The sequence below is a fragment of the Protopterus annectens genome, chromosome 16.part0 (assembly GCF_019279795.1).
Source record: "Protopterus annectens isolate FY-2018-M chromosome 16.part0, PAN1.0, whole genome shotgun sequence".
Classification (NCBI taxonomy): domain Eukaryota; kingdom Metazoa; phylum Chordata; order Ceratodontiformes; family Protopteridae; genus Protopterus; species Protopterus annectens.
The window spans coordinates 490,484,609-490,499,750 of NC_056750.1; the positions used below are offsets into that span (position 1 = coordinate 490,484,609).

General features: G+C 36.8%; 1 protein-coding gene across 12 annotated transcripts in view; it reads right to left on the bottom strand.

Moving 5' to 3' along the window:
• The window catches only part of PBX3 (PBX homeobox 3), a 472,198-nt gene that overhangs the window by 6,091 nt on the left and 450,965 nt on the right, over nucleotides 1–15,142 (bottom strand). Inside the window, exon 9 of one of the 12 annotated variants that reach the window (XM_044058205.1) lies at nucleotides 13,772–13,850. The exons of 8 other annotated variants lie outside the window; for them this stretch is intronic. In XM_044058205.1, coding sequence (XP_043914140.1) covers nucleotides 13,821–13,850 — 30 coding nt within the window. In that variant the 3' untranslated portion in view covers nucleotides 13,772–13,820. Of the gene's footprint in view, nucleotides 1–13,771; nucleotides 13,851–15,142 lie in introns of those variants that run through there. 3 more of the 12 variants (XM_044058212.1, XM_044058206.1, XM_044058214.1) reach the window with 3 other exon arrangements.

Genomic DNA, 15,142 nt, shown 5'->3' on the forward strand with positions numbered 1-15,142 from the left:
TTCTGCTGTCCTGCCAAAATAATATTGTGATTTTAGTATATACATATACAATTTTGACCATAAATAGCATTTGTTACCTGTAGACATCTCAGTACGTTGTCACAGAAATATTAGTCATGCTAGGTTGGAGGTGTGCGTGTGCGTGTGTGTGTGTGTGTGTGTGTGTATGTATCTGTGTTTAAATGTGTAAACTTGGTATCTGAGGACAAGCTATGGCAGAAGAGACCATAGTGAATATTTAAGACCATGTAAGGCTATATATAGCATCATGCATACATTTTTTATACAGTTTTGGTAAATAACTAGACAAGTATTAAAACATAATAGGCCCATAGACTACGCCTTCCAGTAAAGTAGAGATCAGTGAATAAGCACAGAAAACATCTAAAATATGCCATGACTGTTTAGAATAACAGCAAAACAGAAGTTAGGGACTAATGAAACAGGATGCAGTACAGAGAGTAAAGCAAAATATCTATTTCAAATATCAAACTTAACACAGTGAAAATCAGCTGACAGGTCTTGGCAGGTTGGCTGCAAATGTATAATATAACCAAACAGCAGCTAATTGGTTCAGTGTAATGTCTGAGGCACAGTGTTGCCAAAGCATTCTGCACATTGAAGAGCTAATTCATCTATAGTGCCCTCACTTTATTAATATACTTTTGGAAAATGCAGACAAGGTGCAAATAACACTTTGCTGCATCAGTGGAATTCCACAGCTCTTGCTGCTACCACATGGGGCTCCTAGGCAGAATGTTGGACTGCTTCACAACAAAGGAAGCTGTAAGGTGAGCCACATACATTTTATTTAGTGCCACTGTAATACCTTTGTTGGTTTAGCTGGACAGCATAACAAGAAGGAGGTTAAGCAGCAGGATCTCTACAAGGCATAGTGTCATATGATGGGCTTAGTAGTTGTACATCAGTAAAACTGACAATGTAAGTTACCATTTGCTTATTTTCTAACTGATAAGATGCACATTTTTCTAGTTCATCTCCTGGGTGGGTTATCTTCTGTTAGCCTCTCTGCATTGTTTTTTTATATGTTTTTTGACAGGAGCTCCGGTTTCATTCCGTCTCTCATAGACATGTGGGTATATGAACTGATGATGTTCACACAGCACCTAGGTATGTGTGTATGTTCTTGCATGCGGGCCTGGTAATGAGCTGCCATCCTATGCAGGATTTGTTCTGCCATGTGATAGGCTCTGGCTCCTGATGGTCTTGAACTAGATAAGCTGGTAGGCATTGAAGTGGATGGATGGATGGATGGGTGGGTGGGTGGATAAGATGCCATAGGCACTAAGAAGATGTTAAAACATCCAGCTTTCCAAATTTACACAGATCATTACTAGCAGTATGTTATCTAGTATCCTTAATTGATTTTCCAGCTGGACTCCCAAAATTAACCTTCCACCTGGAATCCTTTGCTATACTTTCATTTTTTCAGCAAAATATTTAAAGTAGAGAAGACTTCTCTTCCTTTTTGCTTACTGTATACACCTAATGCAGAGACATATAGCTTCTCCACTGCTAACTTCTTTGCACTATATCTAGGCCACCCTTCACCACAATATGGCTTCCTTCTCGTCATCATGTATTTCCTATCACAATCCCAAGGAACGTCTGTCTGAGTGCTCTGATTCTGCAGATGTTATTGTGCTGAACAACACTGTACAATAATTTGTGGCCTGCAGGTGACCCTGTGATGTGACACCCATAATGTTCTATATTTACAGTGTGTTACCCTCAAGGACACATCTGCATATCACCTGTCACTGCATCAGAACTAGTACAAACAATACTTTTCACGTCCCTGCTCCAAAGCTTTTACTTGGAAGCTAGAACCTACATCATGCTTACTGATGCACCAACTTTAACAGAAATACCTCTCTTGTTTTCATAATTCTGACAACAGCCTTTAACCATTGCCTTATCAAACTCCCCAATTTGTACTGAAAAAGTATAGAGGTACAGCCTTCTGCAGTGATTCTTGTGGATGCATCACCAGGGTAGCTCACCATGTACAACTAATACTGCCACAATGTGCATGTCACAACTATTGGGGCAGATAGAAGGGATGGAGGGTTCTGGATAACAAACAACCACACAACCAACATCTGCTTCTAATAACAGGCTATGCAACAGTAACATTGTAGGTATATAAAAAAGTAAGAAATGTTTATTGTCTTAGTAGAGCCATCAGAATATCAGGTCAGAATATAACAAGTAACAAGAAGTGCTTTTGCTGGCTGTCTTTGTAAGCTGTCTAAAGATAAGCCCCCAACAATGTCCATAATAGGAAAAAAATATTAAATGCAGATATCTTCTCTACAGTAGGCAGTTAAATGTGCCCTAAAGGCAAGTGTTCCCATGCCAATAACATACATTTTCTACTTTGGCACGCTCAACCCAGAGGCAGTATCTGGTTGAAGGAGGGTGGAGGCCCTTCCTGCACCAATGATCCTTCTATTCATGCATCTCTGATTATGGTGAATACTTTCCCACAACTATACCATGCTTACCTTAAGGATAATTGCTGCAGAGAAGTCATAAAATGAATGAAAGTGTACAAAGTGGTACACTGCATGACCCTTGGACATCATACCCTGTACAACAACTGTTACAGATCCTTCTCTCCTCCAAGGAGGAAGACCCAGCATGTAGCATTTGTAAAAGGTGTTAATGGATGTCCAGCTAACAGCCTTACAAACACTCTGGACAGAGACATTCTTGAAGAAGGTACCAGTGGTAACAGCTAACTTGGTTAAGTGATTCCTAACTAGCCCAATCAAGATTTTACCATGCATGTCACAGCAGCAGATGATGTATTTGGAAAGTGCTTGCTTAGTCTCTGGGTGCCCTTGCTTTCCAATGTTTGAAATAAATGAACAAATTGCCTCTTTGTCTAAACTCTTTAGTTCTACTGGTGGAATATTCTAGTTAACTATGCATGCCCACAGTGTGCAAAATTGTTTCCTTTTTGTTTTTGAGCTTTTGACAAAAGACAGATGCCTGATGTATTGACTGACGGGCAGTTTAGAAACCACCTTTGCTGTGTACGAAGGGTTAGCTATCAAGGATATCTTGTTGTTGTGCAGCATGAAATAAGGCTCCCTGTACATCAGTGTATGTAACTCAGAAATCATTCTGCCTCAGTAATTGTCACCAAAACAGGCTCCCAAAGTGGTACTTAGCATAAGCTCTGCTGGGAGTTTCAAATGGAAACAAAGTTAATCTCTCTTGAACAAAGTTTGGGCTAAGGTTGGGCATTTAGTTGCTAACATGTAAAGGATCTCTTTCAAAAACTGTTCAGCAGTTCTGTGGATGTAACAAGTAACTCCACCAATGTGTGCACAGAAAAGGCTAATAGATGTACTTATAAGAAACGCATTGGAAACTTAATGATGGAGTAGTCCAAGATCAGCTTAAGTACATTTGAGTTTTACTTGACTAACACTTTCTTCTGATGCCTAATCAAACAGCCTAATCTGTTACACTAAATCTGCTTTCTTAATATTGGTCCTATTTGGCTCCTTGAGGACAGATAGCATGCCCACTGAGAATAAATAACTGCAAGGTTATTTTGAGGCAGTGATTATCATGTCCAGTGAGAATTTATTTGCGAACAGGAAGGGCCATCTAGTTCTTCAGTTGCTATATGAGTTAGGTTAACTAGAATTGCCCAGGCCTGTTTGCAACAATGAGGATAAGTTCTCATCTTTTCCTTCGTGCTTATTAAGAACTTTTGGAACAACAGGTATCATCATGAAAGCATAAAGGAACTGCTGGCTTCATAGGCAACAGAAGGCATGTGATGGTTTTGCTTTTTTCTAAGGTATTCTAACACGGAACCTGTAGAGCAGGTGATTTTCTAGAAATTCAGAAAGCTCTTCCCTTGAAAAAGCCCTTTCTTCTACAATATTCAGGAAGGTTTCTATGTCTAGTATGTTGTCATGGGGGTAAGATTTCCCTGCTAAGGTGTTCTGCTAGTTGTGATTGTATACTGCTGAATGTTTGGATTCAGCTGTTGACATTTCCAGAATACTGTGGATACACTGGACAATAAAAGACATGATTCTCATTTACTTACTGTAAGTAACAAACTTTTGTTTACCCACTGTAATTTTTTAACAAGTCCATTTTCTCAGTATATTATCTTTGCCAAAATATATTTGTATTTTAATTTAAATGCATTCCTCGTATTTTTGTTCCAAAAATGCATTTGCATTTGTATTGTAAACAAATGTTATGTACGTACCATAATGGTACATCAAATTAACAGGTCTGTCATCATCAACCGACAAGACTGAAACAACAGGCTTTCAGTCAGCTCAGAATTTAAAACTTAACTTGAATACCAGCCCTCCCCTTTACCCATAATGTTCTACAGTTTTGCTTTCTCTCTCCAGTGTGCCACTTGAAAGCAAAGCACCACCTGCCTAACATAAGCTTTAAGAAATAAGCAAAAAGAAAGAAGCTCCAGACCACATCTTTGAAGAGGCAGGGGGGAAGAGGGTGGGTATAACAGTGAGGATAAACCTGCTCCTCCAGATTTAGCATTATAGTAAGTACCCAACTTTCATATCAGGTATGAAGAGGCCCATCCTCATCAGCCAAATAATACAGAGCCTCAAGCATATCCTTCTGGGACTTCACCATGATGCTGCATCTTTGATGACTGCAGCTCCAAAGGAAGACCTAAATCTAAAGATCACATTGAGCTTATGTTAGTTGGGTGGTGCTTTGCTTTGCTTTCAAGTGGCACACACTAGAGAGAAAGCAAAAGTGTAGAGCATGTGAAAATAGGAAGAGGTGCCCATGTTGCAGCTGCACAAATAGCACCTACTGAAGAAATTCAGAAAAAGGCTTGAAGCATAACCAGTGCTCTTAATGAATATGCTGTAGGCACAGCAGGCAATGCCTTACTGTATTTCTCATAGCAATACATAATGCAATCAGGAAACCACCTGTACTAAGTGACATTGGAAATTAGTCTTTTGGAAGAAAATGAGACAAATAATAGAGAGCCTTTTCCAATAGATTGGTTCTATCCACACAGATTCATAGATGTCTGTGGACATCATCAGAATGCAACAGGAGTCTACCTTGCTGGAATACTTAGGTAAACAAAAATAGATAAATTAACTGACTGATTATGGTTTCTTTCAGATGATACATTAGATATAAATAAAGTATTAGTTTTCAATGACACACTGTCCTTCTAGAATACAAAATAAGGAGGTTTTATGCACAAGCTTTGTAATTCAGCAAATTTAGCAAATGTTATGGCCACTAGAAAAATTCAACCTGGGGACATTTTTCTCTGCTGTAATCATGATGAGTGGGAAGAGAGATCTGGAGAGGTAACTAGATTGCCAAACATTATGGGTAAAAGGGAGAAACAGGTGATCTGGAAAAGTTTTAGTTATCCAGCTGACTGAAAGCTTGCAGTTTCAGTCCTATTAGTTGACAAGAATGGACTTCTTATCCCAGATCATATCCATCTCATTGTGGCCTTGTTCATTGTTTAAAATATTCAGCACTTACTTGACATAATTAGCTATTAATGTGCACATTGAGTGACCAGTATACATAATGTCTCTATTGTTTAAAAATGCCTAGTGGTCAATTTTCTTAACACTGCTAGCTGTCAAAATGCATGTTGAGTAAACAAAATATGTAGTTGTATTGCTGGCTCAAGACACAGCTGAAAATGTCCTCCAGCAAAAAAGCATCCCTTATTAGCTGTATCATGTCTTTGGAAAGGGATATTCTTCACTTTTCCTACTCAGAATGGCTCCTAGGTACCAACCCTGTGTAATCTAACATAATGGAGCAAGTGATTTTAACATATAAATGGTTAGCCTGCATATTTTATCCCTGATACCTAAAGTAGCTATTGTGCGCCCCTTTTTGCCAAACTCATTCGGTAGTCTGTTGGCCCTGTCTTTAAGAGACTATTACTCTTGGACCTGCTTGTTGCTTCTTAGACTATGACAGCAGGCTCTACCAAAATATTCTTACAGTGCTGTTAATACTGCTCCTATACATGTTCCAAGACTTCTGGGGGGAAAGATAAGGAGAATCTTGCTCTGATGGGGTACTGTACACACAAATCCTCAAAAGCCTCAGAATCAGCAAGAATGGCTAAAGGTTGAAATGATTTAATCCCTAAAATCTCAACATATTTGTTAGAGGGAGACATTGCTCTCTTAATCCTTCCAACTGAAATGCTCCCTCATGAGACCAAGAGCCTCACTGAAGGTATCCGGGGTACAGCTCAAGAATCTGGAGTGTAGATCGTCCCTAGCAAATCCAAGGGGTGAGTGGAAGAGATCAGGGAGTACCAATAGTTCTTCATTCACCGAGTCTGAAGAGCCTGATGAGAGTCCTTTTCTCTTCAGCCATCACCTCTGAGGTAGATGGTTCAGGGCCTGTGCACATTTTTGTAATTCTACAAAGTACTCCTCTGTGTATTTATTCCAGGTGAAATGGAAGGGGGGCCTCTAGGACAACTGGGGAGCAGACCATTGACTCCCTGGGATCATTGTCTCAGTGTAGCTTAGACAATTTAACTTAATCAGAAGGAAAATTAACTAAACACTGGGAGGACACACTAGGAAATGATCATTTGTTTACACGATAGTTTTCATTTAGTATAAAAACATATTCACTCTCTTCCTATGTGGTCATTAGTGGCTGTGCTACTGTCTGCACAGAATGTTTCATATGGTGACAGAGTCGATAAAGTATCTCTCTCACAGCTAATAGTCTGAAGCTTAGTCCTGACTTTTGGTCACTACATGTGTGTGATACTGGCATGTCCATCCTATGCTTGTCTGAGTTTTCTTTTAATACCTAGCTAATTTCAACTTCATACAAACATTTTGCTATTTAATTACCCTAACTGTCCATAGACTACATTTATGTATCCCCTTCTGACCCAAGCTATGGATGAAAATGGTCTTTTTAGCAGTTAAATATATAAAAAGATCTCACAAGCAGGACTGTGGATGTATGCATTATTAACTTATTGAACCCTAATGATGCCTCCAGGGCTGTGGTATTGCCAAGTCATATTTAAATGAATACTTCAAAAGACATTTAACAAATGTGCTACCAAAAGGATCCCTCTTAAAGCTTACATGATGGGTAATACAAATGCATTGCTGAGTGCAGGTAAAGGGATATTATATGTTGCTCATAATTTTCATAATTTTCTAAATATTTCAACAGCAGAGTGGCAAAGACAGAACTACTTAGCTTTATAAGAAGTCTAACAACGTGGTGACCAAAATCGTTCTGCAAGCATGAACGTGCAGCTGGCACGGTTACCAAGATGTTGTAAGACGTTTACAAAATATTAAAAAATGTGACCACTGTAAACCTTAATTTACATTAAACATTTTGCTAACGCTTATGGTTCAAGAGATAATGAAGTATTATTTGAACTTTGGGGATACAACCTGGCTTTGTAGAAAGGCTCCAGATGGAGCCATAGGAAGGGAGAGTACAAGCTGCCAGAGCTCTATCAGAGGGAACGCTTTAATGTGAAATGTTTTAGAAATTAACAAATATTTCTTTGTTACCTGTTTTGATGACAGTTTCATCTGCAATATAGATGAAATGAGGACTAGTTTAGAAAAACACTATTTTGAACTGCACAGCTATGAAGCCTCTCATCACTGTAAGCCTTCTGCTTCAGGTAGAGGACAAGTTTTGTGCATGCGAAGAATAAATTCATTTTTTTAGTAGTTAAGAATGACTGCAAATCTGGAATATGTCATTATTTTATAGCCAATAACACCTCAATGTGCTTGTTAGCCTGTCAGATGTAGTGAATAAGATAGAAACAGAGCAGTTCTTACATGACTTGTACTCCATTCATCTACCCACAAATGTTTCACCAAGTGATTTCAACTATCCAGTAATAAAAGGGTTGATCTGCTTCAGCCATGCTACCAAGGCATAATATTTCTCAATTCTGTGGGCAGGAACAGTATAGATCAAATACTGACAAGCTAAATGTGGGCACAATATTCACAGATTACTCCTAAGAAATAAAGCATAGGATATAATGGCAATAAGAAGCCTGAAAGCTATTAGACAATGACCTATTTTTTTTTAATCTCTAGTGGCACTACAGTGATTTATTTTAAATTCAGATACATACTTTAGTGCTGTGTAAATGTATTTTGATCCAAGATCATTGAAATATACTGCTTTATGAATCTATATTTTTTTTGCTGGCATTAATATATATTAAGTTGTACAACAACAGACATCAAGCCTTACATATGTCCACCATTTAATTAAACATAGCAGTTCAGATAATGCAAGACTGAAGAGCTGAAGACGACTATAAAAATAAACAAAGCCAACAGGTGAATTTCTCAGAACCCATTTGAATACATAACTAACCAAAGTTATGGTTGGAAACCTGATCATAATTCTTTGTAATACATGGGATGTTTTAGCTGTCCAATGTATCATTAATATAAAAAAGAGCATGGAAAAACAAAGTATTTAAGAGCTTTAATAGCTATAATGCATCTCACATAGCCACATAGATGGCAGCCTGAAGTAAAGTGCAACTCTTATCAACCAACAGCTTTAAAAGCTGTTAAGATTGCCACATTTTTTTGTATTTCTCTGTGGCTTGTGTAACAGCAAGAACTGCCTAACACATATCAAAACTGTCACTAGATTTCTAAGGCAGCTCTACAGTGGCTATTACTTGTGCCTGTGTAACTATTGTGCAACTACATTGGTGTTAGCAGTTTCTTGGTGATTTGGATGATGTTCTTTACATGTGTATATATGTTTCATACTTACCTGAGTTACACAGTAATGTTAATAAGTTCTAATGAAGCGCTTGTTGAAAATGAAAGAACAAAAGCACTTTAACATTGGTCTCTGGCTCATCTGGTTTGGGTTTGTGAGTGTACTGGAATTTATTTCCAGTTTAAATGGTTGGTGCACCTCCTGCTGAGTAATCAGTTTGCAAGTAATGTGTGTGTGAGAGAGAGAAAATGAGACCGAAAAAGAGCGAGCTACTGACATTAATCTAATGTGAATAAAGATGACATGAAAATAGTGAAAATGCACAAAAAAATCAGTGTTTTTGCAGGGGACAAGCACCCTGAGCCCGCAACCTCCCTGCTAATTAAATATACCAACTCCAAGATTGCACTACAGTAGTGAAAGACGGTTTACTATCGTAAGGTTGAAGTGGGTTCAGTGGAACCCACTTCAGTCGAAGTCTGGAGGCCGAACGGTGACAGTGTTGAACCCAACATTGTCGAAGTACGAATCTCGCCCCATGTTAAAGCCTGTTCTGAGGTCTATAATACTGATATTATCACTACTTTGTCGTAGACCTTTTTTGTTGACTTTATTCACATTAGATTAATTTAAGTACACCCATGTAAATAAAGCACACGTATGTAATTTGTATTAAATGACATTGCTTTCTTAAAGATTTTTACTTTAAAGGACTTAAACCTAAGTAGGTATAATAACAAATAGTTTAGATTATTATAAAAGGCAACTATTTATTAAATAACTAAATAGAATAAAATGAATCAAAGTAGAACATTTACAAATAAAACTAACAGTATTGTGTATATATTTAAAGTTGAAAGCCATGTAACAATGTTTCAGAATGTAACAGTAACCTTAAAGTCATGGCTAAAACAAGCTGTGAGCTAAAAATTAAATTAAATTAAAAAACATGATTGTTCGATGATGAAAATTTTCAATCATAAATCCAGCACAGTGAAAGACAAGTATAGCAAAATACTATCACCAACAGGTTACAAGATAAAATCAGAAGTGAAACAACAAATCAAAGCCTTGTGAAAAGGAATGTGTTGCAAGGGATGAATCTATGGACAGGATCAACAGTGTCATAACAACAAACACAAATTATCTTTCCTGTGTCAGTCTTATATAAATCATTAGTTCAGATGAAGCACTTCATATTCCTTCGCAACAGCAACTGGACAAACATTTGGAGAGCTGTCAAATGAGAAAGTCACCATGTGATGGTAGAAAGGCAGACATTTGTCAGTGAACAGCTCAACAAAACATCCAGACTAGCAGTGAAAAGACGGAATTCAAACAACTCTTTGTCATTTCTTCCCAGTGTCTTGGCAATCCTTGCACTTTACAGGCAACAAACAAGCAGCAGAACAGAGCCAGTCTGTCAAGTGGTTCACACAACTTGGTTGATCCAGAACTCACAAAAACAATGGCTGAGTTTTCTTTCAGTTATCTATTTAACATGAATGTGTTTCCTAAAGAAACACAGCTGATCAACAAAATAAATAAATAAAAGTAAAACAGGCTAACAAAAAAAATTATCACAGTGAATCCAAGTCTGATGATCAGTTTACTGGACCTGAAATGCATCAAATAGGATTGACTGCATATATTCATATAATTTGATTTGGTGCCGAATTTCTTTAACAAGCAATTATCTTATAAGGAAAACAACTCCTTATCTGGGTCTTCCAATCTTTGTACCAATTTTAGAATGATCTGCTTATACAGGTTTTACTCTTGTAGGCTGGAATACACCTGCTCAGCTAGCTTGACAGTAAATTATGGTTTGAAAAGCTGATTGAGATGTATCTGAAGGTGCGTTCTCTATCGTCACAGCTGGGATGTACAGTATACATGATATCGTCACAGCTGGGATGTACAGTAGACATGATATCATCACAGCTGGGATGTACAGTAGACATGAATAGTCGTCTTCTTGTTTATTGTTACACCACACTGCACTGGCACTGTGTGTCACTACTTATAAGGGCCTTTTGGTCCAAGCTGGCTTCATTATTCGCAGAGCATAAACCAAGGCCATCTCTCTTTATATTTATGCACTTGTCCATATTTTTGCTGGTACAGTGTGTGTGTGTGTGTGTGTGTGTGTGTGTGTGTGTGTGTGTGTGTGTGTGTGTGCTCCTGAAACAGCAGTGGTTAATGTTTGACAGCCACCTGGAATGTCACCCCTGGGTTGACCTGCACTTGGAGATCCCACCAAGATTGTTGGGATAATGATGCAGAAATCTAATGATAACTACCAGAGGGTGACAGTGTTATGCCCATACATTGTTCTGTTACCACTGTATCTTCCTTATGTGAAGCTTGGCCAAGTGTGACATCAGAATAGTGGTGGACAATTACTGCAATACCTTCAGGAAGGTCCATGCTGTGTGGTGTATCTGCTAAGCTAATTGGACAGTGAAAGAACTGAAAAGGAGAACTTTGTAATGGAGTGACGACAGTCTGCCGGCTTTGAAGTCTAATGCCACCTCCCAGAGTATCTTGATACATACTTGTTTCAGGCTGGCTTTTTAAAGGTTCAAGAATATGTATAAGTTGGCAAGCACTGAATTAACGGTTGAAAAGATCTGTGAAGTTCATCCTGTAAGGAAGTTTGGGTCAGGCAGTCATCTAAAGAGAGGTATATGTGCAACCCCTTTGCTTTAGGGTAAACAAAAACTAGGAATAAACACATGGAAAACACCATTAGCATTGTGTTAAAAAGGTTAAATATGTTAAATGACTTTGAGGTCATTTTAAGTAATATAATAGGATTTCAAACTAATGCCATTTACCTTATTAAAATATAGATATGGTGTTCTTAAGTGACATTATCTTCAGGAATATATTGAGTTTTAAAATATTTTGCCATCAGTTTTTCCTTTGAGAATTTTAAGCAGTATATATTGTTTTGTAAATATATCACATCACACTTCTTTTACAAAAATGCTTTTGTTCTTTTTACTACTTTTAGTTTAAATATAATAACCTGCAACATTCTACAGGGTCTATATTATATATTTGAAGTTTCATAATTTCGAATCCCTTATGTTCGACAACATATGATCGAAGTTTGAAACTTTGAATATATAATAAAACATCAAAAAATAAATAAAACTTACCTTACCTTAATGCTCCGAGCAGGGGGGCAAGCCCCCCCTGCACCCCCCTTCTACTTAAATATACCAACTCCGAGATTGCACTTCAGTGCAGAAAAGGGAAATTCTCCTACAGCACCATTGAACTTTTTAAAGTTCGACCATATGATATTTGAACTTTGAAAAGTTTGTTCATGTAACAGGAACCCCATTCTACAGGTAGCTTTAATATCTCATGACGTCTTATTAGTACTTGATAAAGAGTTAGAAGACTCAGTTGTTCATTCAGTCTGAAGAAGTTGCAATGTTAGATGTGAAGAGATAAAAACACTCACTGGAGGTTATTCAAGTTGCCAACAAATTTTAATAAAGTTTAAAGTCTCGTATTTTCCCATTCATTAGGTACAATACTATATTGCAGATCATGAAATTCTAAAATAAGGAATTCTGAGATCAAAATTCAGCTGTGGTGGGAATAAAAAATAACTTACCATTGAAGTTACAGTATTGGAGAGGGATCCTCAGACACCTACAAAGGCTTCATCCCCTAACTTATTACTGTTAGTTTCAAGTTCACTTCAGCTCAGGAATAAGAATAAATACCAGTTACTCTCATTTCATTGTTCGGAATTCTAATCATACTGCAGTGTTACTCTTCTAACAATTAGTATAGAAAGCACTGATAATTACTCTACAGAAATCTCGCAGGACACTACTTTTGAAAGGTGCATTTAGTGAGAGGAAGACAAATACCGTGGGATATATTAATACCTACACTATGTGTATACCATTCTGAATGACAAATAGCACAAACATAACACCTTCTTTCTACTAATTTTAGTTTTCCTACTGAATTTCTTGCAGCCTTAAATATCAAGGGGGATTCATAAAGGTTACCACAAACTGTAGACTACATGTACAGTTACTGTAGTCTTTCTGAGTGACTAGAAAGCACAAAAAATGTGGTAGGGATGTTCTTGAATACAAATCATGTACACTTAGTGTAAGCATTAACGAATCTGGCCCATATGGATTTCCTGACATAAGTAGGTAATTGATTTTATTAGTCTTTCTCAGTAGATTAATTGCCTTCTTTTGAATGTTGTCACCAAATTGACATTCCTTATTTTCAGACCTCATTTTTTGACATTTTTTTTACCCTATGTCTAACACCTTAGTGGGGGTAATGGTTTTCACCTGAGTTTCATAACTACACAAATCGTAGCATCATAAGAAATACATGCAGACTGCACAGAAATAATTTAACTTTGAACTAAAGTCACAACTTTTGAAAGGATTCGGCTAACAAACAATACAAAAATTTAATTCTGCTGATGAAATTCAATATCATCATGTTACCCTTATATGAGCAAACTTTATCATTAACTATTATTTCAATTAATAAATATTCTCTATTGAAGATCATCACCATTGCACTTCCTGCAATATTTCACAGTAATACTGTTTGCGATGTTAACAGAAGACAGGTTTTTAGTTAAAAAATAGAATAAAAATATGGTAGTTTAGCAACTTTCATGACTGCACTGTTTGAATGTTGTAATATTTTGTGACTGGCAGTTTCCACAGCCTCAGTCAACCATCTTTTAAAATAATACTAATTTTGAACAAACAGTATCACTAAACATGATTACATGGTCTAGAAACAACTAATCACAGCTGTTATTAAAAATGATTCACGAAAATGCTCAAAAGGAGGATACAAACTTTTGAATCTCTGAGATTGTGTGGTATGGTGTTCCAAATAATGACTGCCTGAAGCAGATTTGCTATTAACAAAAACACTAGCACTGTCTTTTAAGAAAAATAAATTTACTCACACATACTCTTCTATTTGCTTTGAGAGAAGGTGGTGAAATTAGGGAAATGTCAACATTGCTTGAAGCAATCACACGAGCCCTAGGAACAATATACCACACAATCACTAAGATTTAAGAGAACTTATTTCATTCACAAACTACTTGTACTTTTACACTGCAATACTTTTTTAAAGCACTTCGGCAATTACAGCTAAGAATGCATTCATTCATTTCCAAGGATTTGTTTACCTTCTTGCCACTTATAAGTATGACATGGTTTAAATGTTCAAAATTGATCACCAAAAAAAAGTCTTGACAATTGCTACTTTGGGTTACAACAGCAGTCTCAACACCTCCTTTTGGTTTTGACAATTTTCCTACTTTATCTTTTATTACTTGCAATACTGTGTCTGTATGTAAAGTGATGATTTCTAAGTCATCAGTGACTTTGATTTGCTAAACTAATGAATATTCTGAGATGTTCATGAAATGATATAGGTGTCATTCTCAGCTCAATAACACAATGTACACATAAGTCACTCGCTCACGCTCTCTTTCTCTGGTGTTTTCTAACATTTCTCCTGGACCACTTCAAGTGATCTCTGAGTTCTAATGGCACACATCCACACTCCCAATAACCTCAAGCAATATAAGACATGGAACCCCCCTTCTGCCTTTACGTCTTAGTCATCCTCAGGTGACTAGCTAAAATGCTACCCTTCTATAAAACCTCACTGTAATTATATAAAAAACTGATATGGAACAATGTTTTACTTGCAGTACATGAATATAAAATGCAATTGAAATACCCCTGCAAGTGACTCATAACTTAGTGATCTTATATAAATTTAAGTGGTAATTACCTCAACTTATTTTTCCCGGATTCATGACCAAAGCAGACATATCAGAAGTGAAACTTTGTAAATAAATTACTCAATAAGACAAGAAAATTAAATACAACTAGATTTTTAGTAATAATTTATTACAAGTATACATGTGCTATAAATGTTGTTTATACTCATTCAGTCACATTTACTGTAAGCCATATGTTTACCCATGTTTTGTACTATGCAACCCTACTGTGAGAACACAGTTTCTAGCTTTATGCTAGAAGTCTAATAAAACTGTGCAATAAATTCTGTTGACTTTACAAATTAACACTCACTATGATCACTTTATACCCCTTTTACACTAAAGATCACACTTAAAATACTATTTGTTATTTCTGGTTGAAATGTATTGTATATTTCATATTTTGGATTTGTACTGACCTGTAGTACTAACCTTTGGTACCTATCTGCTGATCCATTAATTTGACTTAATATTAGTAAAGGCAGTTTTGCACGGTCAAATGTCATGACTGTGGAATACACACACAATCTCCCCTCTACA